Source organism: Ahaetulla prasina, chromosome 2 (genome assembly GCF_028640845.1).
Source record: "Ahaetulla prasina isolate Xishuangbanna chromosome 2, ASM2864084v1, whole genome shotgun sequence".
Classification (NCBI taxonomy): Eukaryota; Metazoa; Chordata; class Lepidosauria; order Squamata; family Colubridae; genus Ahaetulla; species Ahaetulla prasina.
This window is the reverse complement of record NC_080540.1, coordinates 78276358-78303979: the sequence shown is the minus strand read 5'-3', so window position 1 is coordinate 78303979 and position 27622 is coordinate 78276358. Positions and strand designations below refer to the sequence as shown.

The following is a 27622-nucleotide window of genomic DNA, read 5'->3' as shown; positions in this document are numbered from 1 at the left end:
GTTTATTAATGCATTTGATCAAGAGCTTTTGGGTCAGGACTATAGATAAAATCAATTAAACGTAATAGGCATTTAAAGTGTTATAGTTTTTCATAACTATTATTGAGTACAATTATACCCTCCATATTAAATAATCCTCTCTAATTACAGATGTTCTATTTTCCTCAGCATGCTCTAAAAGCTTTGTATGTTTGTACATTCTGCACCATACTGTCCAAATTGGCTTTCTCTGGCAGGATCGCTGTTGTACTCTGCAGTGAGTCATCTGCATACACAGCAGTACAGAAACCTGACATTCTTGGCTTGTAACACTTTTTATTAAATGTTGGCATTCTATTCTCTTTTTGAGACCTCCTTCAGTTCTAGCTTTTTTCCTCATTTTGAGAGCCTAGGCAACAATGGATTTAACAATCAAAACAAAACTCTCTATAAGGAAAACATCACTGATCACTTACAAGAGAAATCAACAAGCCTTAGCATGAACAATGTCAATATTATTCTATTAATATATGCTGTAGCTCATTATTTGGTATATTATTAACAATTATATTTTAAACAGGTTACAACATGGCTATAATCCTGAACAAACTATACCATCTTTCTTATATTGTTATTTAACACGGAGAGGACAAGAGACAATGGATGAAAAATTTCATTTGCTTATTAAGGTGGCTACTACATCTAAAATTATTATTATGGTCATTCATGTTAAAAGAAAGGAGAGGAACTTCTATTAGCTCAAAGCATTTGATAGTCTCCCGTCAGATTCTACTAGAAAAGCTGACAAAATGTCGTTTGAACTATGCTATTAGATAAATGCATTGCCGGTTGAACTATGTACCCAATGAGATGGAGGGAAATGTCAAAAGGTATACCACAGACTCGGTCCTAGGTCTTACATTGTACAAAGTATTTATGACTTGAATCTCAGTAAGAAAATATGAGTATCAATTTTTTAGATTACCAAGTGATAAGAGAGCGAGCAAATAGCTTAGCAGACAATATCAAGGTTTCAGAAAGATCTTGACAAAATGTAATACTGGGCAAAACCCAGCAATATATATTTTGGTCTAATGGTCAAATGTAAAGTCCTATATTGAGGTAGGAGATATCAGTGTTGTATCCAGTTAGTGACCATTTCGCTATATGACTTTGTCATTGGAATGGAATGCAGCCGTTAAACAAGGAGAGGGTATGTAGGATTTGTGGAAGGATCATACGGAGCAGCAGCGGATGCCTTGGTGGATCACACACTGATCATCTTACAGTTGCAAAAAAACCCGATAAATTTATTTGTAAGCTGCAACAACAGCATATAGTGTTAAGATCAAATCACTATTCTTTTTTTATTTTGCATTGATCAGACCCACATCTAGAATACTACATCTGATTCTGGGCATGGTATTTTAGGAAGAAAATTGACAAACCAGAGACATCCAAATTAGAGCAAACAAAATGATAAGGGGCCAGAAGACATGAGGAACAGATTAGGAGATTAGGCTGGTTGAAGACAAGACAACACTAGAAGGCATGTTCCAATACTTACATTCTATTAGTTCTTCATGACTAATAGCATACACTGAACATTTGTTAAGAGTCACAAGACTGCTTGTATTAAATATTGCTTTGTGTCACTTTGCAAATCATAAAATGTTTCAAACCAGCATGATAGGCATAGATAAAAGACATTGAGTAATCTCTGAACAGCTTCTTCAAACTAGAAGCGAACAAGTCCAGATATAATAAAGGGGCTCAGTGGTTTTATTAGCTGTATCTTTTGCAGGTTACAGCATTAGCATAGCCAAAATGTACAAGATAAATAATTAAGCTTATACAGACACACACACACACACTCCCAGTTCTGCATATTTGATTATCTCATCTTCCCCACCAATGTTAACTGCATTGGATGAGTGTGATGGAATAGTGTGATGGAATCCAAAATATTTATGGGGTGTAATCCAGCATATCTACAGAGAATCAAAGTGGTGAAACTTGACTTAAACTGCAAACTCCTTAGAGCAGAAATATTTTATTTGTTTGCAAAGTTCTGAACACTCATGTCAGCACACAAGACCCCAAAAAAATATTAGTTAGTTTTATATTAAGGATTATGTTTTAAAAGATAACACCTGATCCTCATCTGAGTGAAGGCAAAAGGAAAAAAACCCAAGTACAGGATATAGGCAGAGATATACAGAGATGCAATTATTGGAGGAAAATTGAAACCATTTTCTAATGATTACGAAACAAGTCATGCAAGCACAAAATGATTTTACAAGTGGGAGATTTGGAAAGCCACAACCAAAATGATCAGCATAGTAACCTAAGATATTTAATTTTTTCAATAGGAATTTTTTAATCAAAGTTGTGCAGGGAATGATATCTCCACTTCATACTTGGGAACTCTGAAAATGTACACCCAAAATCTCAGTGGGGCATTAAATTACATCGTTTATGCCGCAGCCTGCATGTGGCAGGATAGCAATTAAAATGAGGTGTATTTTTGTGTGTTTCTCTTTTGCCTTATCATTCTTTCATCCTTTTTATTTAGCAAATGACTGGCTAGCATCATCTATGTACCCTACGCAGATATTGTGCATTCACTGGCTGGCACATGTAGAAATTCAAGGACATTAAAAGCTCTTCTTTCCTAAAGGTGCTCTAATGAATTTTTCTCTAATGGAAAGCTTATTTACAACAGCCAGAATTCCACTGTGAAATACTCTCTTCAAATAACAGGTCTGCATGCTTAAGAAGCATGCTTGATTCCGTGAAGGAAATGGGGCTGTTTAAAAATGTTGTAAATAAATTAACACAAAAAAAAATTCTCTTATTTCAATTCACCCAATTCAACTTAACAAAGAAAAACTGTCTGTTTTGTAGGTTGTGTTTTTGTGTGTGTGTTTTTGTGTGTGTGTGTGTGTGTATGTGTGTGTGGTGTGTGAAACAATCTTTTACCTTAAAAAAAGCAGACATCTGCTCCATAAATTATTATAACATGCCTGTCTAATAATAAACACACAGAGACACAGGTACAAAAGGGGTAGTGCTGAAAAAATAATGGAAATCAACATCCAAGATATAATAAAGGACTTGTTTACTCTGAGCCACCATAAAGATTTAAGAATGAGTAGTATATACTGTTCGGTTCAGTAAATTGTATTGTAATAATTTTACAATAGAATAAAAAGATCATTTAATTATTTTTCCCAAGCAGCTGTTCCGGCAAAATTCATTTCTGCTGCCAAATAAGGAATGGAAAGGCAGATAAACGTGTCTTTGCAACTGTTGCTGGATGTCCCGTTTTTAAATCAAAATTCAGTTGCAATGATCCAGGTCGTTCTCCTATCCATACACCTCCATTCCCCAAATCATGCAAACTTTCAGCAAATTATAGAGGCAGCATCGCAATCTTACAAGAATTTGGCAATCTCTTGCTGCTATTTTTAAAAAGATAAAGTTGAGTATTTTATTTTGAATTAATAAGGAAATGGCAGAAGCATACATCTGAAACAGAAAAAAAATGTATAACTTCCAAATATAAAATACATGGAAATATTTAGAATAGGAATGATTAAAAGGACATAAATCATCGTTACTAAAAACATTTGGACCTAAAGTCAATGTTCATATAACTTCATTAGCTACGAATTTAAGTTACAAGCTATTATAATAGCTGCTTAAGAAAAAAATTTGGAAGTCAAACCATACATTCTCTAAGAAAACTTGGATCCAATGTAATAATAATTACACTATATTGTTTGTCTAGCTTGGCCTAAAGAAGGTGAACAGTGTGATACTCTAAAAGAATGCAGCAATAATAACTGATGTATTTTCTTAAACATTTTCATACTGTTTTTCAAAAATTAAAAAATAAACTTGAAAGATAACCAACAAGACTGAAACACTTCCTGACTTTATCCAAACATTCAAGTCATCTAATTAATGTTTTCAGAAGAAGTTTAAGAACATTTTTAGTGCTCTGATAAAGCTGCCCATGCCATTACATTCATTAAGCCTTTTTTTTTTCAAAATATACAAAGCAGGAAAAGATTGTTTAGGCGGGAAATTAAGACTTGTAGTGATGACACTACCACAATAAAGCTCTCTTAGGAAATTGCTATAGTGTTCTGAGGTATGAAACAAAGCTCAGATTGCCTTTTTTTAATGTATGGTTTTGATCTAGTTTGAATAAATACTGTAGTCTACTGCACCAATTTTTTAAAAAATGTTATTTTTTTCTCAAAACTAAGTAATAAAAATGGGATTTTCTCTAATTAGACTGTTGACCTTGATTTTCCTCCACCCCCCTTTCTCTGTATACACATACACACTATATACATACCTATATACACATATGCACAAAATGATGAAATAAAATTGCCAAATTGAAAAGGAGAATAATCCAATTACTAAAACTGAAATAGAAAAACGTATTTATACCTTTACCTTTATTTCTTTCTCTAAAAGTGAAAAAAAAGTTAAGTAAGGGTTTTAGGGGAAGGAGAGTGGGCCTCCTGCCTCCCCTCCCCACTCCTGGAAGGTTTCAACTGGGTAAGCCCAGTGGCATGCGGGCTTCTTGCCTTCCCCCTCCTGAGAAACCTGTACTTTTCTGTATTCCTCCCCAGGAGTCTCCTGAACCTACGTACCATTGGACCTAGCCAACTGAAGCTTTCTATGATTGGCGGGAGAAGGCCAGGCTTCTTGGGAGTGATGAGGGAAGCAGGAAGGCCGTGCACTGCTGGACACAGCTGACCAAGACCTTCCAGTACACAACAGGTTTCCATTAATCGGTGGGCCTGGCCAGCTGAGATCTTTAGGAAATGAGGGGGAGAAGGGAAGAGGCCCCTGTACCTTTGGGCCTATGTGGCTGCACCTTCCAGCCCACGGCAGGTTTCCACATGCTGGTGGATGCTGGGTCTCCCTAGCCCGAGACACCGCTGTGTGGTTGTTTAAGGAGGTGGTTCGCAACTTGGGCGTCCTCCTGGATGGTCGGCTGTCCTTTGATGAACATCTGGCGGCCGTCACCAGGAGGGCCTTTTACCAAGTTCGCTTGGTTCGCCAGTTGCGTCCCTTCCTTGACCGGGATGTCTTATGCACGGTCACTCACGCTCTGGTTACGTCTCGGCTGGATTATTGCAATGCTCTCTACATGGGGATGCCCTTGAGGTGCACCCGGAGGCTGCAGTTAGTCCAGAATGCAGCTGCGCGAGTGGTAACGGGAGCCGTTCGTGGCTCCCATGTAACACCACTGCTCCGTAGTCTGCACTGGCTTCCTGTAGTCTTCCGGGTACGCTTCAAGATTCTGGTTACCACCTTTAAAGCGCTCCATGGCTTAGGACCCGGGTACTTACGAGACCGCCTGCTGCTACCTTATGCCTCCCACCGACCAGACGCTCACAGAGAGGCCCTTCCCAGGTTGCCGCCCGCCAACCAATGTCGGCTGGCGGCCCCCAGGAGTAGGGCCTTCTCTGTGGGAGCACCAACACTCTGGAACGAACTCCCCCCTGGCTTACGTCAAGTGTCTGATCTTCAGACCTTTCGTCGTGAGCTTAAAACATATTTATTCATTCAAGCAGGACTGGCATAAATAGTTGTTTTTAAATTGGGGTTTTAATAATATTTTAAATTTTTTAAATGTTTTAATTATCGGCCGCATAGTAATAGTTCATTTTAAATTCTTTTAATTGTATATATTCTGTGTTTTATTTTGGCTGTACACCGCCCTGAGTCCTTCGGGAGAAGGGCGGTATAGAAATTTAATAAAATAAATAAAATAAACAATAGGAAGAGCTAAAATTATGGTTATTAAGCAAGGCGTGAGTATCTTCTTTGTGGTTGTAACTCGAGGACTACCTAGATATATATAATCTCTACAAGTTCTCTACAAGTTCTGAACAGTGGTGAAATCTGAACCGGCTTGCTACCGGTTTGCTGGCTGCACATGCATACCGTGCGTGCTGCATGTGCATGTATGCGCAGTGTGAACCAAACACACGCGTGCACAATATGCGCCCAAAATAGGCTTGGGAAGATAAGTAGAACAGCAGGGGGGATCAGCTGTACTGTGCAATTTAGATTTTAAATCGTGCGGCACAGCTGATTGTCAGAAATACTGGTTTGGAGGAATCGGTAGCTTTTTTTACTACTGGATCGCCTGAACTGGTAGTTTTTATCACAACCGGTTCAGCTGAACCGGTAGCATTTCACCATTGGTTCTGAACCTTTGCACAAGGATGCAACTCATATGCCTTCTCAGTTTTTCTGCCTCTCTTCTTTCTAGAGCATCTTGCCAGAGATTCAGTTTCCTGCAATGTTATTGAAGTTTAGGAAAACAATTAAAACCTGATTATTTCAGCGGGTCTTTGAGGGAAAAAAGGTTTGAGAGGATTTTTTTCTGTGTAAAAATATACATTTTATGAATATATTATAAAGTATCTGATTTTTCCACTCCTAATTATCCATGCTACCTAATGACATGCAGACGAATGCAAATACTTATTACACAACTCATTTTTTCTCATATTCTACATACTTATCTTATTTTAATACATCAAATATTAGAGAAAATCAAAATGCTGCTTATCATTTCCTAGTAGCCTTTCCAACTGAAATAGTTACAATTTATTCCCTAGAATTTCTAGCTGTACAAGTCTATCTTGATATAGGTGAACATGTATAAATATAATCAGAGTAAATATCAGTAACTCTAGACTCATACAACTCAGAAGCCCGTTTCATTGAATTAAATGGTTCCTTCTTCTAAGTAAGTACAAAAGTAAGCAGGTAAATATACGTTTTCAGCATATTAACTGGTTCAAGTATCATGGAATAAGATTTTTTATACATTATTCAATACATTACCTTTCTGTTTATTGGTTTCTGATGAGGGATTCATAGTATTTAGAAGATGCTACGGATAATCCCTACATGAAACTCATTATCTATATCTGTTTCATCTGTATCTTTGTCTGTTTATTTTTATCCATTTGTCTTTTCTCCAGTATTGCCATTTCTGCAACCAGAATTGTGATATTATACAGAACCACATTTTTATTTTTCCAAGTCTGTTTATTATTTCTGGCTTCTTGTCTGACATTTCCTGTTCACACTAATTCTGCCTAATCACTGAATCCAGTTTAGCAGCATGGATACTTCAACCTAGGCAGCTTTCCCATTTTTAGACCATCTCATTAACCAAACAGGCCTCCTATTGCTCTGTCATTTGTCAGGTGAAATAAAAAGAGAAAAATGTGAAAGACCAGACCAAGCTCTATAAAACTTTTTACGAGCCATCTCTATAGAAATTGAACCTTTGCAACAACAACAAAAAAGTGTCTCCCTCTCAGACTATTTATAGACAATACAAAGGAAAGAACAATCATTAAATTTATACTTGCAGGTGTATGTGTATAATCTCTGCATATTTTTTTCGTAAACATTCTATATCACATTCTTCAAATTTCACACACACACAAATACACATGCTAGTTAAGTACCTTAAAAGTCAAAGATATTGCATTAAGATATGACTTCTAAAATCAGATTAATGAATTTCACCAATTATATGTGTGACTATTTTGAGACAACCCAGGAGCAAAATACAGTAAACAGGTCTCTCTTTCAAATAGTGGTTTATATACAAGGACTATGTACATACACGTACTAGGCAAAGTCAGGCAATCAATCATCAACTACAACACAGAAGCAGACATGGAGAGAGGGACACCCTCACAGGGCCTCTCACATATACAGCCATATCATTAAAGTCATACCAGCCCAAAATCCTTGCTGACTCATTCCCTGCCTTATATCATTGTAGCAGCTGGTCAGCTCTTAAAAGTATTTCCCTGACAATATGTTTCTTTGCTCTACAGGTAGTCCTCACTTAACTATCTGTTGCTTAGTGACCGTTCAAAGTTACTATGGGACAGCCCTACCCCAAAGCTACTTAAAACCCAATTCTAGAGTTCTGGCAGTGCTCCCCCCACCACCTGCATTTTGACACTTGGCAACCAGCTCACCTTTTCAGCTGGATGAACCTAGAAGGAGTAATCTTTCGGCCTCTTTCTCTGAAGACAGATTTGTCTTCCCAGTCATATATAAATAAAAATGACTCTCATTGGGAATGGAATACACCAATTCTGTTCAGGATTACAATGAGCCTTTGATTTCCAAACATTTAAGGCTGAAAGGTTCAAAGTTACTGCAGCCTTGGTAAAAGTGACTTATCCTCAAAGTTCCGACCATCACACTACTCCCTACAATTACATTATCGCAATCTAGATGCTTGGATATCAGCTCGCATTTACTACAGTTGAAGTATCTTGCAATTACATGATTGTGATTTACGACCTTTCCAACTAGCTTCTGACAAAGTCAAGTGGGAAAAATTGGATTCGCTTAATGATCATGTGATTCAGTTAAAGACAACCTGATCTGATTAACAACTGTGGTGATTTGCTTAACAACTATAATAAAATGGTCATGAAATCAGGTCTGGTCACTTAACGACCACATTGTTTAGCAATTGAAATTCCAGTCCCAATTGTGGTTGTAAGTTGAGGATTCATGGGTTCTTCTAGATTTTGCATTGAAAAGTGGCAGCAGCAGAGACTGCAAGGGCCTTCTCAATTTAAATTTGTGCAACAACTGCAACCCATTTAAAAATAAGGTATTGTGTTTGCAGAATAGAATAGAACAGAATAGAATAGAATTTATTGGCCAAGTGTGATTGGACACACAAGGAATTTGTCTTGGTGCATATGCTCTCAGTGTACATAAAAGAAAAGATACGTTCATCAAGGTACGACATTTACAACACAATTGATGGTCAATATATCAATATAAATAATAAGGATTGCCAGCAACAAGTTATAGTCATACAGTCATAAGTGGAAAGAGATTGGTGATGGGAACTATGAAACGATTAATAGTAGTGCAGATTCAGTAAATAGTCTGACAGTGTTGATGGAATTATTTGTTTAGCAGAGTGATGGCCTTCGGGAAAAAACTGTTCTTGTGTCTAGTTGTTCTGGTGTGCAGTGCTCTATAGCGTCGTTTTGAGGGTAGGGGTTGAAACAGTTTATGTCCTGGATGTGAGGGATCTGTAAATATTTTCACGGCCCTCTTCTTGATTCGTGCAGTATACAGGTCCTCAATAGAAGGCAAGTTGGTAGCAATTGTTTTTTCTGCAGTTCTAATTATCCTCTGAAGTCTGTGTTTTTCTTGTTGGATTGCAGAACCGAACCAGACAGCTATAGAGGTGCAAATGACAGACTCAATAATTCCTCTGTAGAATTGGATCAGCAGCTCCTTGGGCAGTTTGAGCTTACTGAGTTGGCGCAGAAAGAACATTCTTTGTTGTCCTTTTTTAATGATGTTTTTGATATTAGCTGTCCATTTGAGATCTTGCGATATGATAGAACCTAGAAATTTGAAGGTTTCTACTGTTGATACTGTGTTGTCAAGTATTTATTTATTTATTTATTTATTTCGATTTTTATACCGCCCTTCTCCCGGAGGACTCAGGGCGGTGTACAGCCAAGTAAAAATTCAATATATAAACATTAAAAAGAGGTTAAAAAGAAATATTATAATGTGGCCGAAATTTTAAAACCATTTAAAAATAAGGTATTGTGTTTGTAGAATAGAATAGAACAGAATAGAATAGAATTTATTGGCCAAGTGTGATTGGACACACAAGGAATTTGTCTTGGTGCATATGCTCTCAGTGTACATAAAAGAAAAGATAGTTCATCAAGGTACAACATTTACAACACAATTGATGGTCAATATATCAATATAAATCATAAGGATTGCCAGCAACAAGTTATAGTCATACAGTCATAAGTGGAAAGAGATTGGTGATGGGAACTATGAAACGATTAATAGTAGTGCAGATTCAGTAAATAGTCTGACAGTGTTGATGGAATTATTTGTTTAGCAGAGTGATGGCCTTCGGGAAAAACTGTTCTTGTGTCTAGTTGTTCTGGTGTGCAGTGCTCTATAGCGTCGTTTTGAGGGTAGGAGTTGAAACAGTTTATGTCCTGGATGTGAGGGATCTGTAAATATTTTCACGGCCCTCTTCTTGATTCGTGCAGTATACAGGTCCTCAATGGAAGGCAAGTTGGTAGCAATTGTTTTTTCTGCAGTTCTAATTATCCTCTGAAGTCTGTGTTTTTCTTGTTGGGTTGCAGAACCGAACCAGACAGTTATAGAGGTGCAAATGACAGACTCAATAATTCCTCTGTAGAATTGGATCAGCAGCTCCTTGGGCAGTTTGAGCTTACTGAGTTGGCGCAGAAAGAACATTCTTTGTTGTCCTTTTTTAATGATGTTTTTGATATTAGCTGTCCATTTGAGATCTTGCGATATGATAGAACCTAGAAATTTGAAGGTTTCTACTGTTGATACTGTGTTGTCAAGTATTTATTTATTTATTTATTTATTTCGATTTTTATACCGCCCTTCTCCCGGAGGACTCAGGGCGGTGTACAGCCAAGTAAAAATTCAATATATAAACATTAAAAAGAGGTTAAAAAGAAATATTATAATGTGGCCGAAATTTTAAAACCATTTAAAATCTTAAAACATAAATACCCCAATAAAATTTCAATCCAGTCCCGCTTGAATAAATAGGTGCGTTTTCAGCTCACGCCGAAAGGTCCGAAGATCAGGCAATTGACGTAAACCGGGGGGAAGTTCATTCCAGAGCGTAGGAGCTCCAACAGAGAAGGCCCTTCCCCTGGGGGCCGCCAGCCGACATTGCTTGGCGGACGGCACCCTGAGAAGGCCCTCTCTGTGTGAGCGTACGGGTCGGTGGGAGGCACAAGGTAACATTGTGAGTAAGTATTGTGAGATTACAATTGATTACAATACAATACAAATTGTATTGATTACAATTAGACTAAAGAGTAACATTAGTAGCCGCCCACTGTTACCCTGTGATAAGATCGGCAGCCAACACATTTAATAAATAAATAAAACATCATCTTCATGTCACTCTTAGCTCCCAGTGATAAAAGTTTCTTGGCAGCAATATGGAAGTCACTTGCCATTGTCTTCTTCCAGGATGGTTTTTTTTTTACTTCCCATTCTAGCTTACAGCCCTGAAACTCCCCTTAGGTCTCCCATCCAAGTTCTAATTATGTCTGATTCTGTTTAGCATCTCAGCCCAAACTAAACTACTGAGCCACATCCAGACTAGACTAAACTTTTGTAAATGCATTTTACTGGCAATGCTTTTGAAGATAATTTTAAAAACCACAGCTGTTACAAAAATAGCATTTTATTTATTCAAAACATTCTTGCCCCCTCTTTATTTGAAAGGAATCCCAGAATGACTTTGCAAAGACCCATCATATGCTCGTAGGGTTTATAATCTAAAATATATGACACAATTTAATCAAATGAATGAGGAAAGGCAATGGAAGAAACAGCAAACTCAGAAAGCTGCTCTTGCAGTTTTTATACCAAAAATAGTTCAGACAATATGACAGATGCTAGATCACAGTAGAGGAAGAAACAAAGATAAATTGTTGTCCTGTGTGAAACTATGGAACAGCCCAAATTCATTTCTGTCTTTTTGCTCTGCATTTTATGAAGAATGTGTGTATTATACAAATACTATAAAGTTCTTTGGGTTGTTTTTTTTAAACCATGAAATGATACTATTTGGTTGTATTGTTTATATATACAGCGTCATTTCTTTAAGATGTCCTAAAATGGGGGCCAGAAATACTTGAACTAATCAACATATCCAGAATATAGTTATTGTGTTGCAGTATACTGCAAAATTAATATAGATTTACAGGGTGAAAAACTGCTACAATAAACAGATTATTTGAGGAGGGTAACAAGAAACAGATTATTTGAGGAGGGTAGAATACTTGAAAAAGATTCAGCACCCAGGACACACATACTATCCAAGTATACACACTTTTTTTTATTATTACTGGAGAAAACTGAACATGCAAAGCTCTATCATCTTTAGTTTGGCGCTGACTGATTGATACTTCAGTTACTAAAGTCTGCCAGCTTTTGATACCTTATCATACAAATTTTCTGATTGTGTAGCCAGTTGGCATTACTCAATTATTATTTAAAGCTCAAATTATATTGCCATAAGCAAAAAGTTTTCAACAAAAGTTACTCACTAAGCTGCAGAGTCATTCAGCTGATACTCCCGGGCACGATTAAAGCAGGCCTGGACTCCATTGTCTGACCACAGCCTCCGAATCACATTGGATAAGTCCTCTGGCATGATTCCCTGCTCTTCTGCAGTGCAAGAGAGTGCAAACAACTGGCGAGCATCATCCTGCAGGGAAAGTAAAATTGAGACATTTAGGACCATATATTAGCTATGGGCAGGGGTGGGTGGGTGGGAGCAAATATCACGTTACACTGAAGTTCACATTTTGCTCTTATTTTCTCTAAATTTAAAAAAAGTTCTTCCCAGAGTGAAACATATTTTGCAAAGGAAATAAAAACCCCTCTAGTTACAAAGCAGATGCCATTTATAAATGCATATCACGAAGAAGTCTATGCTTAACAATTTATATGGCCAACAGTCAGAGGTGGGTTTCAGCAGGTTCTGACCAGTTCTGGAGAACCGGTAGCAGAAATGGGGATTTTTCAGTATCCTTCCCCTGCCAGGCCCACGCCCACCAAGCAATGCCACTCCCACCAAGCCACATCCACAAAACCAGTAGTAAAAATTTTTGAAACCCACCACTGGTAACAATTGACAGCTGAATCCTGAAATTGAGCAAGGTCAGTCCTGAATAGTATTTGGGAGTATGTTACAGAAAGAATTTCAGTGATATGATATGAAACCTGAGGAAGTAGTTCAATCAGATTTAACAGTGTGAAAAATTTTATATACAGGTAGTCCTCGACTTGCAACAGTTCATTTAGTGACCGTTCAAAGTTACAACAGCACTGAATAAAGTAATTTATCGCCATTTTTCAAAGTTACCACCTTTGTAGCAGCCCCATGGTCATATGATAAAAATTTAGATGCTTGGCAACTGGTTCGTATTTATGACAGTTACTGTGTCCCGGGGTCATATGATCCCCTTTTGTGACCTTCTGACAAGCAAACTCAATGGGGAAGCCAGATTCATTTAACAACTGTGGCAAGAAAGGTCATAAAATGGGTCAAAACTCACTTAACAAATGTCTCACTTAACAATAGAAATTTTGGGCTCAATTGTGGTCATAAGTCAAGACTTCCAGTAGTAAGAAACTAAAGCCCAATGTAGGCATTTTTGTACAGAATTCTCTATGGAGGTTCTCAGTCATCCAAGTCATGACTGTCCCTGAGCTGCTTTCCAAAAAGGGCACTGGACTTTCTTGATTTTTCTTGAAGATGTTTCACTTCTGATCCAAAAACTTTCTTCTGTACTAACTAACTGATGGGGAGTGGAAAGGATTTATTTATATATTAAATCTTTTTCATTCCCCACCAGTTAGTTGGAACTGGAAAAACTTCTTTGGATGAGAAGTGAAACATTTTCAAGGAAATTCTGTTCTGTTCTATTCTATTCTATTCTATTCAGAATGTAAATATTCTTACAGATAACAAAATATCTGAATGTGCTTGTTTACAAATAAACAGATTTTTGGTTGCTTGAAATGGTTCAGAAGTAGCCGGTGCATTCATTTACTAATTATGAAACAATATTTATTAATTATGAAACAATAGACCTCACTGTTTCATCTTCATTAAACTTCCAAACAATTTTGGGGAAGCATAACAAATTCTCTCATAATGGTTTACTATCCTTGTGACCACAACTTTCTCATCATCAAGGCATTGGTTTATATCAGAATGAATGAATGATTGAAATGCTAGACTGCAAGTTGAGATACAAATGGCATATTCCCATGAATTACTTCAACCCGTCTCTGAGGGAGACAGAAAAGGCAGAGTCTTTTAAATAAAGGGGTCTGTTCCCCACAGTGTCTGATTAAAAATTAAAATCTCTTAAGAAGCTGGAGAAGTCCAGTGAAGTAAATTGAGAATCCTTATTCCAGGAAGCTTGTATTTTTATAGATTCAGGTAAAACATATAGCTGGAAATCTGCAATAAGATTTTGATTTATGGTTTCTGGTAGTGCTAAGCCTCACACTGTCATGCCTCTGTACCGGTTATGGAATGGTTTGTTTAAATGCTGCCTACATTTCTACTTCTTGCTATGTTCCAGAAGTTATACTTTCTTTCTTTAGAATTTCTTAGGGTCTGTAAAAGTAATTTGAAATAAAAGTAAATTGAAAATATGCATTTGAAGGTTCTAACAACAAGGACTTCAGTTGCACTTTATTTTATATTTTTTCTTGCCCCTACATGCCTACATTTTAGTATTTTTTTACACTGTATTTTTTTTAAATAAATCTTCTGCAGGTACAATGGGATCATAAGTGCCATCACTAAGTGATATGGCTATAAAGTGTGACATCACATGACTATACAGCCTAGCGATGGCAATCCCAACTGTCCCAGTTGTTGTTGCACCTCCTGGACTGTGTATATTTATATAAATAGATGCCATTTTTGCTTATAGAAATTAATGTTTTTATCAAATTTGTCCAATATAAAAGAGAAGTTCCAATCATTTTTTTAAAAAAACAGGCAATATATTCATATTTTAAAAAAACAAACCCAAGTTAGCACAAAATGAAGTGAGCTTATAGAATTCAAGTATACTACATTGATGCATCTCTTTTCCAGGAAGCAATTCCTGTACTATACTTGGGATTCTGTAGTATTGTTAATTCTAAAACATTTAATGGGTGGAAAAGTCCCTACCCATTTAGGATCAGAACTATTTTAAAAAAGGAAAATGAAAACAGAATAACTGAAAAATGGCCATGAAAGTCTGTATCACACATATATACCTTGTAAAGACAATACTCTCCCAATATATTATTCCAGATTTGTCCTAATGCATGGGGATAGGCTTTTAGTACGTATCTATTAGTGAAAGAAGTAACATCTTTATATTCCCAATTCTGATCTTTCATTCTTCTCTGAAATTTTCCAGTAAGCCCTGTTCGTCTTTCAACTTCCACCTTGCATCATAATTCCACAGAACCCAGGTGATGTGTTATCATATATTTTGGTTGCAAGCTTATACTTGAAAAAATTTGCATCTAAGAAGAGTTGTGCTGAATTAAGTCTGAGGTGATGACTTATTTTCCCAGTTATGCCATATTTGTTATAGAGAGAAGCTCTGACATTCATTTTCATTCTGTCATCATATTGACTTTTTCTATGATCTTTCTAACCTTGTGATTGATAATGCCTCTATACATTATCAACCTTAGGAAAAAAAATGATTTCCCAATGGTCCCTAATATTTTGGGCTTTGTGCTGCAGGCACTAATTAAAGAGGAAGTAAGAGGAAAGCCAAATAAATTTGCCTGCATGACAGGAACTTAATTGATAGTTCAGTTCAGAAATTAGCACTGTATACCTTGCCAATTTTATTCAATTTTATTTTGAACCAATTTGTTCAAAATGGACTATAATTTAGTAAAAATGTAAACCTTCTCACTGTTTTGAGATAATAACATTTGCTGCAAAAATTGATCCTATTTTGTGCTAATTTTCTACTATTGAGCAAAGGATAGGACGCACCAGGATAGGTCGCAAATCAGACAGAAGTTAAGAAAGATACTAAATTTTGAGGAAATAAATAAATACTTAATTAATCAATTAAGAAATTAATCAACATAATTACTTATTAATCAAATTTGTATGGTTGTCTATCTCACAAAAACCAACTCTAGGTAGTACAACAACCTGATAAAACAAGACATATATAACTGTCATTATAAAAAATAAAAGAATCAGTATTAAAAAATATTATTAAAAATGAAAGATACAAATCCTAGACAGAGACAGAATGAGAAATATCACTTCAGTAGTGGAACCATTTAGACATATCTTCAGTTCCCTGTGATTCCCAGGTTTGGTGACATAATCAGATCGTGAGAGACATCAAGAGGAATGGGGCTAATATAATTTTGGGGAAAAGAATGTTCCATAAGGTGGGACCGACCAAATGAACATTCCTAGCTGATGGTACAAAACAAATGTATATTTTGGGATGGAAACATCAATTGCCTTGTTTCATTAGGACTGCCGTTGTGTAGCAGAATGAAATAATTATAAAAATTCTTCATGAATGGATTAAAGGTAAATGTCAAAGATAGAGGGAAGGAAGAAAAATAAGATTCTATAAAGGTAACCAGTCCTTAAACCATCCAGCTAGAAACCAGTCACTAAATGTCTTACGTTCTTTGAAGACAAAAGCTGGAAAACTCTAAAATGAGCAAATAACTAAACTATGTCAGTTTCCCTCCAGCTTCCATTTCTGAAGATATCAAGACTGAACTACATGATAATCTGATTGCAAAGACCAGGACTGTGATCCAAGGGCAGACCTGTCAAATTTTTCTTCTCCTTTCCCAAATACTAAGATAAGCCTAAGTGTTGAATCTAAACAAAATTGTTTCATCCTTTGGGTGGATAGTTTCTTCCTTTCTATCCAGCTTCTAAAATGTTATCCAAATCACCATTTCACAACACTTTGAATTGGTAATTGGTAAAATTACAGGCACCAATATCACCTCAAATAAGTTTTCAAAAAGTCCTGAATCAACTCATTCCACTGTGGCTTTAATGTTTGAAACAATGTGGTACATGAACCTACTGTTTCTTTTAAAACCAATCATTAGATTGTAGTTTTTTACTCAAAGAGCAAGACAGAGAACTTCCTTCCTCTATATAGTTTCATTTTGAGCACTGTGTTGGGAAAGAAAAAAAAATTAAAAACAGCAGTTTTCTGGATGACTAATTACTGTTATTAATCTACCTTTTAAGAGGCCACTTCCCTGCCACAAAACTTGAGCAAATACTGCATTAGATGTCCAAAAATGTTGGCTGATTTTCATATTGTCAGTATCCATGGAACTGAGTGAAAAACACCGTTTGATACACTTGCCCTAAAGATGCTTCACAATCACCAAGCAAACAGAACAACTAACTTTGCACAACTTAGTGCAACCCCAGCTAAGAAATTACAGCTCACTGAGCTACTTTCTGTAGGCTTAATCTTATCTTAATCTTAATTAATTAATCTTAATCTTCTCATTTTTCCCATCACCCATCTCCTTCCACTTATGACTGTATGACTAACTTTGTTGCTTGTATCCTTACGATTTATATTGACATTGTTTCCTGATTGCTTATTTGTACCCTATGCCTATCATTAAGTGTTGTATCTTATGATTCTTGATGAATGTATCTTTTCTTTTATGTACACTGAGAGCATATGCACCGAGACAAATTCCTTGTGTGTCCAATTACACTTGGCCAATAAAGAATTCTATTCTATTCTATTCTATTCTAAAAAGATTGAGTTTATATACAGAAGCATTCAAAGAAAGAAGAGTGGATGGGGGAGTGGTTGTTGTCACTTTGACACTGAGTGATTAGGATTCTTGACACATCCTTGTTAAATGATTCCTTGCCTCCCTCTAAAAAAGCCATCAAAAAATGATTCCTTGCCTCCCTCTAAAAAAGCCATCAAAAAGTCATCAGGTCTTAAGAAATATACAGGGTTGATTTTGTAGGAAAAGTCCGGAGTCCGTTGTTTTTAAACTGAAAAAGTGATCTATGCAAAAATATACATTTAAAAGAAACAAAGTGTCACTAGTTTCCTCTTCTCATTTTTTGCTGTACTAGGTAAGTTACAGCTATTTACAAGTCTTCCGTATCCAGCAAACAATGTTTACAGAAAACAAGCACCATTTTTCTGAACTGCATGCATAAATATGTCAAGATTTTAGACCAGAACAATGTAATACCCACAGAGGAAGTTAATAAACGATAAGGAAGTAAAAATGAAAACTAACTGCTCTAGAAGGATCACCAAAGTCAATCTGCAGGTTACCCATGGCTTTGATTATAGCCATGATGGATTGGATGGTGTTGCTGTAAACCACTGCCTTGTATTGTCGGCACTCCTCTTCTGAGTATCCATCTTCATGGATAATCCTGGAAAGGAACAGAAGAGGAAAGATTTTAAAAATCAGCATATCACATATCTACAAAGGATTTAACATTATTTTATAAGGTATAAAATACTTGGTTAAAGACTCTTTTCTACAATGTAATATCACTAATGTGAAATGACTTTGCCTTCTGTTTTCGCCCATTCCTGAGTTGATCCACAATTGGCGATAAGAATGTGCATGAGACCAGAGACAAGGAGCTAGCAACAATATGCTGATGATACCCAGCTGAACATTTCTGCCAGCTGTCCAAGTGAAGCTGGTGAGGGTCTGTCCCAGTATCTGGAGGTTGTGAGGGTTAGGATGGGGAAGAACAATCTAATAATTGAAACTCAACACTGCCAACACTAAGCAGTTATGGGTTCTGAGTTGCGCATATCCAGGAACTGGAATGTTGTCACTGTTCTGAACAATGTTGACACTTCCCCATTCAGACTTAGTGCAGAATCTGGGGGTTCACTTGTATTCACAGTTCTGGGCCTTTGTACAACTGTATGTTATATACCAATTGTGCCTATTCCTAGATTGGCAGGTCTTAGTCATCTCCTGATTGGACTATTTCAACAACTTCTATAGGTTCCCCTTGACTTAGAACTATAGTAGGGCCCAAGTATTTTCACCATAAGTTGTTGCAGGTATAAGTCAATCAAACCCAATTTTATAACAAATTTTATGGCGGTTGTGAAACATAGTTGTTAAGTGAATCCAACTTCCCCAATGATTTTTTTTTTTTTTTGCTGGAAAATTGGCAGAAAAGATGGCAAATCACAAGACTGCAGAATGATGCCACCAGTCGTAAATGTGAGCTGGTTGCCAAGCACCTGAAATTCACTCACATGATCATGGGGGTTGTTGTCACAGTTGTAAGTCTAAGTATAGCTTATAAGTCACATTTTCCATGGCCATCATAATTTCCAATGGTCATTAAATGAATGGATGTAAGTTGAGGACTATCTATACATGGGGCTGCCCTTGAAAGACCATTTGGAAGTTTCAGGTTATCCAGATTGTAATAATCTGGGAAGCTATACAACATTTTACGCTCATGTAACACTACTACTTAACCAGCAGCACTGGCTCCCTATAGGTTTCTGAATGTAATACAATGTGCTTTAAAGCCCCACATGACACAATACTAGGTTACTTGTGGGACCACCTTCTCAAAGAGCATCTGCTTGCTCTAGTTTCCATGGGGAAGAGTATGGTCCAGATTTCCTCTTTCAAACCTTGTCATCTCAGGGCATTTAGGGAATATGCCTTTTTGGAGGCTGCCGTTGTTTTCTGGAATGGTCTCCCCACCCATTGCACCCAATATACAATAGGGCCCCAGGGTTGCTTGCCTTTAGAAAAGCCATTTAAATCTGGTGTTATCCCTGGTATTTGGCTCTCATTGAGTGAAGTCTCCTTTCTTCATGTTCAGTTGTTGTGTGGTTATTTAAAGGGTCATTTTATTTTACCCATCTGTATTTTTTGAATAGGGTGGCTCTATAAATCCAATCAAACAATGTCAGTATGCACGTTTCAGAAGATGGTAAATACCTGCTTCAGAAAATTGTTTTACTTCAGACGTCCAGCTGATGTTGCGGTGGTATCGGACGGGAGGAGCGGGCCTCCACACTTCCATGCTAAGTTCTCCCTGTTGGAGGGCTCCAAAAGGAGCTAAAGCCACCCTGTAGGGGTGGTGAAGAAAAGAGGGGCACCCTATAGTTCGGGGAGAGCAGCAACTCTCCTGCTGGACTCAGAACTTCTTCCCACTCCCTCGACGAGAACAGGCAGCCATCATGGTTGCCACAAAGCTGGGATGGCTGAGGCAACAAAGAAACATGCAAAAGCAGTGCAGATGAACAGTGATTGGAGCTGGGTGAGAAGATTCTTTTTTATTTAGATCGTAACTTTAAAGAAAAGAAAAGAAATAGGAAAATCCAGGAAAAGAGACTCTCAGAACTATTTTTTAAAGCGATGAACTACCAGAGAGAGAAAGATACTAGACCCGAAAGAAAGGAACTAAGGGGAGAAAAGCTAAAGACCTTTTAAAACATAGAAAATTGGACTTTTAAATTGGGCAGGCATTGTTTTGGAAAGGCATTAAAAATGCTGGACTATCTATTTGAATTTACTTGAATAGCCAACTTTGCTTCCATAAAGTAAATTAAATTTGAACTAATTAAATCTACAGGACTGGAAACAACACTGAAATCTAAGCTGAGGGCACCATCTACTGGTGAATGGAATATACCAGATCCCTACAAGTTTAGAAAAACTTTTTGATGAGAGAAATAAATAACATTCATCTGGAGGATTGTAGTGACACTTACTGTTCTATAACTAGTTACTTTACGATTACTAGAGACTCTATTATGAGAATAAGAAAGACTTTTAAGTAAAGCAAAGTGATTTTTGATCAGCGGAAGCTTCCTGGACTACTTAAATGGAATTGATTAATAATTCTGAGATGTAAAGGACTATGATTACTGAACTTTCTGAGGCGTAACATTGGACTGGAATAGATTGCTTTTGGAGTTGAGTAAGAGTGAGACTTATTAAATTAAGACAAGATGCTCCATCAGGGAGAAAGGAATGAGATTTCAAAAGATATGGCATTGATGTTTCAAAGCATTAGGGGTACTATGGAAAAGAATCACAGAGAGATAAAGTACCTAATGCAAGGCATACATGGGAAAATAGAAAATATGCTACAACTGATGATGAATGAAGATCAAAGATCCAGGAAAGAGAGGAGATAGCAGAAAGAATGGAAGAAAAGACAGAACAGTCAAATCAGAAAACAAAGGAAGAAGATGGGAAGAAGATGATAAAGATAATAATGACTGATAAAATAAACCAAGGGAAAAGCACTTTAAGAGGTTTAAAAATGGAATTGGATAATTGGGAAGATACTTTTGAAAGGGAGATAGGGGCTTGAGTGTGTTGTGGTCCGTCAGCAGCCTACGGAGCTCGGACAGCAATGAGGCTGAGGTGAGGCCAGGGCCTTCGGGAAGTAAGGTGCAGACTCCAGAGCCTTCAGAGACTGATAGTAGTGAGGCAGAGGAACAGGAAGAGCCTGTTCCTAATGCACGCATGAGAAGAGCTGCCAGAAGGCAAGAGCAGCTCAAGCAAAAAGAACAACTCAGGAGTAGGGCCAAGAGATGATTGGCCCCTCCCATAAGACTTAAAACAGACCAGCACTGGTGTTTAAGCTTTGCCAGAAAACAATGTTGGTAGCTTTGTCTTCTGCTTCGTCTACGTCTTGCCTTTATTTTTGTGATTTGTGAACATTTGCCAAGAAAGGCCTTTGGCAGTTTGCCTAATTGGATCAAGGTTTGCGAAAGAACTGTGTTGGGAGGCATTTGTTTTAATTTGAGTTGAACAACTGGGAATGAAGTAACTCTCAGCTGTTCGAATAAAGTTTGTTTGTTTTTTCATGGACTGAGTTTCTTACTACCTACTTGGGCCTGGGTCACAACAGGGTGGGTATTCTGGAGACCTGGCAGCTTAGGAGGATAGAGGTGGGAGAAATATTCAGCCTGAATGGTGAAGATACAGATGTTGATAGAGCTAAAGATCTAAGAGAGGAGTGTGGGAGGCAAGCTAAAAAACAAATAAGAATTGAAGTATTAAAACAAATGAGAGATGGATAGAAAGGAATTTTGTGTGTGTGTGTGTGTGTGTGTGTGTGTGTGTGTGTGTGTGTGTGTTTTCTTTTTTTCTAATACAATGATGGTCTGATTAGAAATTTGAATAGAGATAGAAATAAGCATACATACTTTCATATGAAGCAACAGTTAGATGGAAAGATTGGAGGTTGAAAAGAGGAATTATAAGGTATGTTTACCAAATAATGACGGGCTATGCCTTATATAAACATGTGTATTAATATTAGGATTAGCAATAGTGAGCTGATTAGAAGTTAGAATAGAGATAGAAATAAGATAAAAATAAGAAATTGGGAGAATACAAAAGATGTATTTTTTATATATAATAGAATAAAAGTAATTATTTGATGGAAAAGATTAGAGGGGGAAACTATATATGGATAACTGGGAAGATACTTTTGAAAGAGAGATAGGGGCTTGGGTGGATATTCCACCCAAGTCCCTATCCACCATATATTACCATGTATGTTTACAACATTATTGGCATCAAAATGGAATATTGAAATATTGAATAACTACTTAAAAAACCCATATAGGGTTTTATATAAGTTTGATTAATATAATAATTATTATGATTATCATTATTGATATTTGTATCAAAATGAATTATACCCAGGGGCCACACTGTTCATGTATTGATATTGATGTACATTTAAAAATAAAAAACTAATAAAACACACACACACACACACACAAGAACATTGTTTTACTTTAGTTTCTAAATTCTAATGTATGGGTGTTGATAATCACTTTTTTCTGTAATATGGTATGATAAGACTATGGTGTAGTAACAAACTGAAGTCAAGCGAAGCTCACTGTGGAGAGAACTCCACCATATTGTACAATAGCACAGCAAATATTCTACTTTAAAGCTGTTGTAGTTCACATCAGCCCTCAGTTCTATTTTCTGAAGTCCCCAGAGGCCCTCAGTTTGTGAAATTCAGTAACAAATTACCAAATATCAGCAACATAATTTTCCACTGGTTTCTGGTAGAAAACAGTACAGCGGCTAAACTTTTAAAATGTTTAGTGTATTTATAAAGCAAAAAAATCCAGAAAACCTCAAAAATGAAGGAAAATTGGGAACATTTACTGATCGTGATATAAGAACTGGACAAGTTAATGGTTCTCAAGTGTCAAAAATAAGTTTTGGGTTTTTTAAAAAAATGTATTAAGCCTCTGGCTAATGTAAATAAAGGAAGATGAAAACTATGGTTTTAATTGCCTTTGATAAAGCACAATTACTCAAACTTGCAAAGAACACTAAACATTATGGGGATATTAACATCTGCCATTTAAACTTCCTAGGAACAAGAATAGCAAGGTATATTATTAATGAGAATATTACCGAGCCATCATGGATAACAGAAATTAATTATAACTAGCATTCAATTTTAGAAAAAAATTATCTAATTTTCTAAAATCTTCCTAATTGGCAGACATCTTCTGGCAATGAACACCTAAGTGGAAAACCATTTCCCAGATCTCCCATTGTTTAGCTTTATTGGATCACCCTTTCTTTTACTTAAAGCACTCAAATACTGTAACCATTCCTAGCAATGTAAATGCTCTATCTCTATACTAAGGTAGTACTGAGCTAAATTGACAAACAGCTAGAACATTGAGTGCAAGGCTTAAGTACTCCAAAGCAGATCCCCAGTGAACACTACTGGGTTCAGAGGGAAAATAAGAGTTGTTCCTGGAGCTCTGGTACATGGTTCAATTGAGGCTTTAGTCGCCATTTGAAATAAAAGGGTGACAATGGCCTCAAATAAGATCATGCCAATGTTGACAATCTATATGTAGGGATCTAAGAGGACCACCTGGTTTTCAATGGAACTCCAGTAACGAAATAGCATAGGAAATCTCTAAAGCACAGCTGAAGGAAAATGAAGAGTGTCCCATATCAAACATAGGGAAAAGGTAAGATTACCGTATATACTCGAATATAAGCCGATCCGAGTATAAGCCGAGGTCCCCAATTTTACCCCAAAAAACTGGGGTAAACTGGGGACTCGAGTATAAGCCGAGGGAGGGAAATGAGGCAGCTACCGGTCAGGGAAAGCCTCCCTCCCTCAGCCGAGAAGGCTGGCGGCTCCCGCCCGCCTCTCACTGCACCGGCAGGGCTTCCCAGCTAATGCAAAAGCCCGCCAAGTTTGCACCATCCGTATAATGTGAAAAAGAAGAAGAAAAAAACTCGAGTATAAGCCGTATATACTCGAGTATAAGCCGAGGGGACGTTTTTCAGCACAAAAAACGTGCTGAAAAACTCGGCTTATACTCGAGTATATACGGTACCTTATGAGAAGGGAGGTAAAATACGGTTATTTTTCCATGAAGGTCACACAGAGACACAACTGGTGCCCTGTTGAGGGTAATCCAGTTTATATGTTAGAAGAGCTAATGCCTTCAGCACTATAGGTGAAATGATAATGAAGTAACTTCCTTAATAAAAATCTTACAGAAGCTTTCCTATAGTTTATCCCTATTCATTATGTGCAAAATTATAATTAGTTCTTATACAGATGAGTTTTTAATACAGTTTCATCATATATAGTTTAAGAATAAAAAATCTTTAGCAAAATATGTATAACATGGCATAGAAGAGAACAATACTTTTTATTAATTAAAAAACAACTCTTACTTCATCTGTTTTACAATTGTGCTCTTCCCAGATTCTCCTGCACCTGTAATTAAAAAGAGACTGTCAGAAATGGACTTAGATACTAGTAGTTGTGCTTCACAAATTAAGATTTAACAGTGTCATTTCCTTCATTACAATAACCAACATCTTTCCATTGCAAAATTTTAGAAATCTAAAATTTGGATTATTTAATATCACTACCAAAAGAAAACTGAATTGGGAACACCTTGGATTATTTTCAAGGTATATTTTGCAAATATAAGTCATTTGAGTAAGAAGTCTAGCATTTCCATATATTTTTTTTAAAAAACTGAATCTGATTCTAAAAATATGTTGATAATTGATCCAAACATTAGTGTCATTACTTTCATTTATTTCCAGTGATTATTTTTCCCTTAGTCAATATCTGTTCAATTATATCTGAAAAATCCATATTATGACTTATCTTCATTTCTCATTATGAAATAAATGTCACTGATGATAAGACAAAATAATATCACAGAAAAGAAAGTTTCACAGGTCTATTCAAGTGTCTAAAGAGAATTAATAATTCTGGATCTTGTCATATCCATTAGTAATTCTTACCAAATCAACCATACATAAAGGAGAAATGTGAGAAGTCATTGTACAGGAATTAAATTCCTTCTGACGCAAGAATTTTAGCCAGCAATATTCAAGTTCTGATAGATTTCTGATCAAACAGGAAAAAAAAGCTAGACAGAATACATATGCAAAAAACTCAACTTACGACAGGTCATTTAACAACTGTTCGTGGTCACAGTAGGCTCAGAACGAGTATTTTTCGGCACTTCTGGCCTTTGTAAAACGTGCCGGTGCTTCAGATCATATGACCACATTTCAGGCACTTGGAAATCTGTTTGCATTTACAACTGGTTGCCAAGTGTCCTGGATCATGTGATTGCCAGTTGTAATTTCTCTGCCAACTTCCCCAGAAAGTCAATTGGGGAGCCAGGAGAAGGTCAATTGGGGAGCCAGGAGAAGGTTGGAGGCCTTTCTCAGACTTTCAAAAATGTATGCTAGTGATTTTCCCCCTCTGAGGTAAGGAGAAAGCAATAATGATCAAATGTCAGTTTTTGAAAGCAGAAAAGCTGGTGTTCGCTCACTGGTCATTGTCCTCTCCACCAGAGGGGCAGAATCACCTCCATTCACTAGCTCTGTTTTAGATTTTTTTCTGCCTGAATTTAAAAGTTTCTTTAGTTCAGGCAGCTTTTCAGAATGCTAGAAATAGGCTTTTTGAGTGAGTGATCAGAAACAAGTCCATCCCTCTGGAGGGCATGAGAAAATAAATTCCAGGAGAGTAGCAGATACAGGGGAAAGTGACAGAGGAGAATTATTTATTTGTGGGTTTAAAAAAAAATATTAGGGGCTTTAGAGTGGGTATGCATTTATGTATTTTTCAATGATTATGAACCTCATTGATGAAAGTAATGAGTTTCTTTTGTATACTTTACATCATTTAACACCATCAATCAGTTAAAAATAAAGATATAGGTAATCCTTGATTTACAACTAGAATTGGGCTCCAAATTAGGGTTATTGAGGGGAGCAGTTGTTAAGTGAGACACCATTTGACTTTCATTCAATGATTGCAATCCCATCTGAAGTTGTTAAGCAGGTTAAATGGCGTGCCAGGGAGAGGGCATGGGCTTGGTAGGGTGGGGAGAGGGTAGGACCGGGTTATTTATGGGACTGCCTACTGCCGCCAGTAGCCTCCCATCGACCTGTGTGCTCCCACAGGGAGGCCTCCTCAGGAGTGCCGTCGGCCAAAATGTCGGCTGGCGACCTCCAGGGAGAGGGCCTTCTCTGTGGGGGCTCCGGCCCTCTGGAATGAGTTGTCTCCGGGGCTTCGTCAACTCCCCGACCTCCGGACCTTTCGCCGCGAGCTGAAGACGTTTTTGTTTCATCACGCAGGGCTAGCTTAAATGTAGTTTTAAATGGGGTTTTTATTCTTATTTTAGTTTTTTATGCCATATATTAAATAAGTTTTTTATACTGTTCTTAATCTGTATTATATGCATTTTATTGGCTGTTCACCGCCCTGAGTCCTTCGGGAGAAGGGTGGTATACAAATCGAATAAATAAATAAATAAATAAATAAAATACTGTCCTCCCACCATATCCGAGAGGCTCAGGCCCTCTCCCTACTGCACTTGGGAGAACAATGGCACTTGCTAGTGTTTCAGAAAGTTCAGAAGCCTTGAGCTTTTCAGGTTGCTAGCAAACGCTTCAATTCTGCCCTCTAGAGTGGAGGGGAAAGTGCTAGTGAGAGAATATCACTTCAGTTGCTGGCGTTTACTCGCCAGCTCTTTCTCTGAATTAAGTAAAGTATTAGAAAATCACCAAAAGTAGATTGCTCACACTGACAACTCCCAACATTGCTCAGAAACAATTTTTAAACAAATTAACAAGAAATTTTGGAGGACCATTTTTCAAATACCACTATGGTACAAAGCAGGGGTCTCCAACCTTGGCAACTTTAAGACTTGTGGACTTCAACTCCCAGAGTTCCTCAGCCAGCTTTGTTGAAGCCAGTTGAAGTCCACAAGTCTTGAAGTTGCCAAGGTTGGAGACCCCTGGTACAAAGCACTTGAATGGCTTTCTATCCTCACTTTCCTTATTGAATAGCTGAGAATCAACTAGGGAGAGGGATTTTCTACATTGCTTCAAGGTTCATGAAGGAAAACATGATTCCCAAATAGTGTAATAATCGAGAAGTTCTGAATAAAATTGTTTTTGTTACTTTTGACCCAGGAATTATAAAGAACCAGAAGCTTCATCCACACAAAAAAATCCAATTTAAACTCTTCCTTTCTCTCTACCAGAAAATCTGGCTCTGTTTACTAGTCTTGAGATAGACTGTTGAATAGAAGGTAGATATCTCTCTATTAGGTCTATGCTATTTTAAGATTTTACAAGGATATCTATTTTTCTAGCACAGGAAATGCATGTGTATGTCTGGTGAAATTACAGCTTCCTTGGGAGAGAAGAAGGGGCTTCATAGCGAAGATACATGGTACTAATCAGAATTTTTTTTTAACTATGCGTCTTATTAACACATTTACTAACAAGTTCAGATCCGCAAGCTGTTATCTACAGATAACCAGCTGTTTGAAGCTTCACAAAATAACACTCAGTTCCGGCCTCTCATATAGGAAAATTATCCAGCTAATCTAATCTAGTTGCTCTTAATTACTTCTTAATATATTAGAAATGTTAT

The 27622-nt window shown here is 37.0% G+C and overlaps 1 protein-coding gene across 1 annotated transcript in view; it reads right to left on the bottom strand.

The window, feature by feature from the left end:
• Positions 1–27622, bottom strand: part of GNAI2 (G protein subunit alpha i2) — a 110651-nt gene that overhangs the window by 28061 nt on the left and 54968 nt on the right. Inside the window, exons 2-4 of the mRNA XM_058165808.1 lie at positions 24385–24427; positions 17929–18070; positions 12162–12322 (exon numbers count right to left, since the gene is read on the bottom strand). Of these exons, the coding sequence (XP_058021791.1) occupies positions 12162–12322; positions 17929–18070; positions 24385–24427 (346 nt within the window). The remainder of the gene's footprint in view (positions 1–12161; positions 12323–17928; positions 18071–24384; positions 24428–27622) is intronic.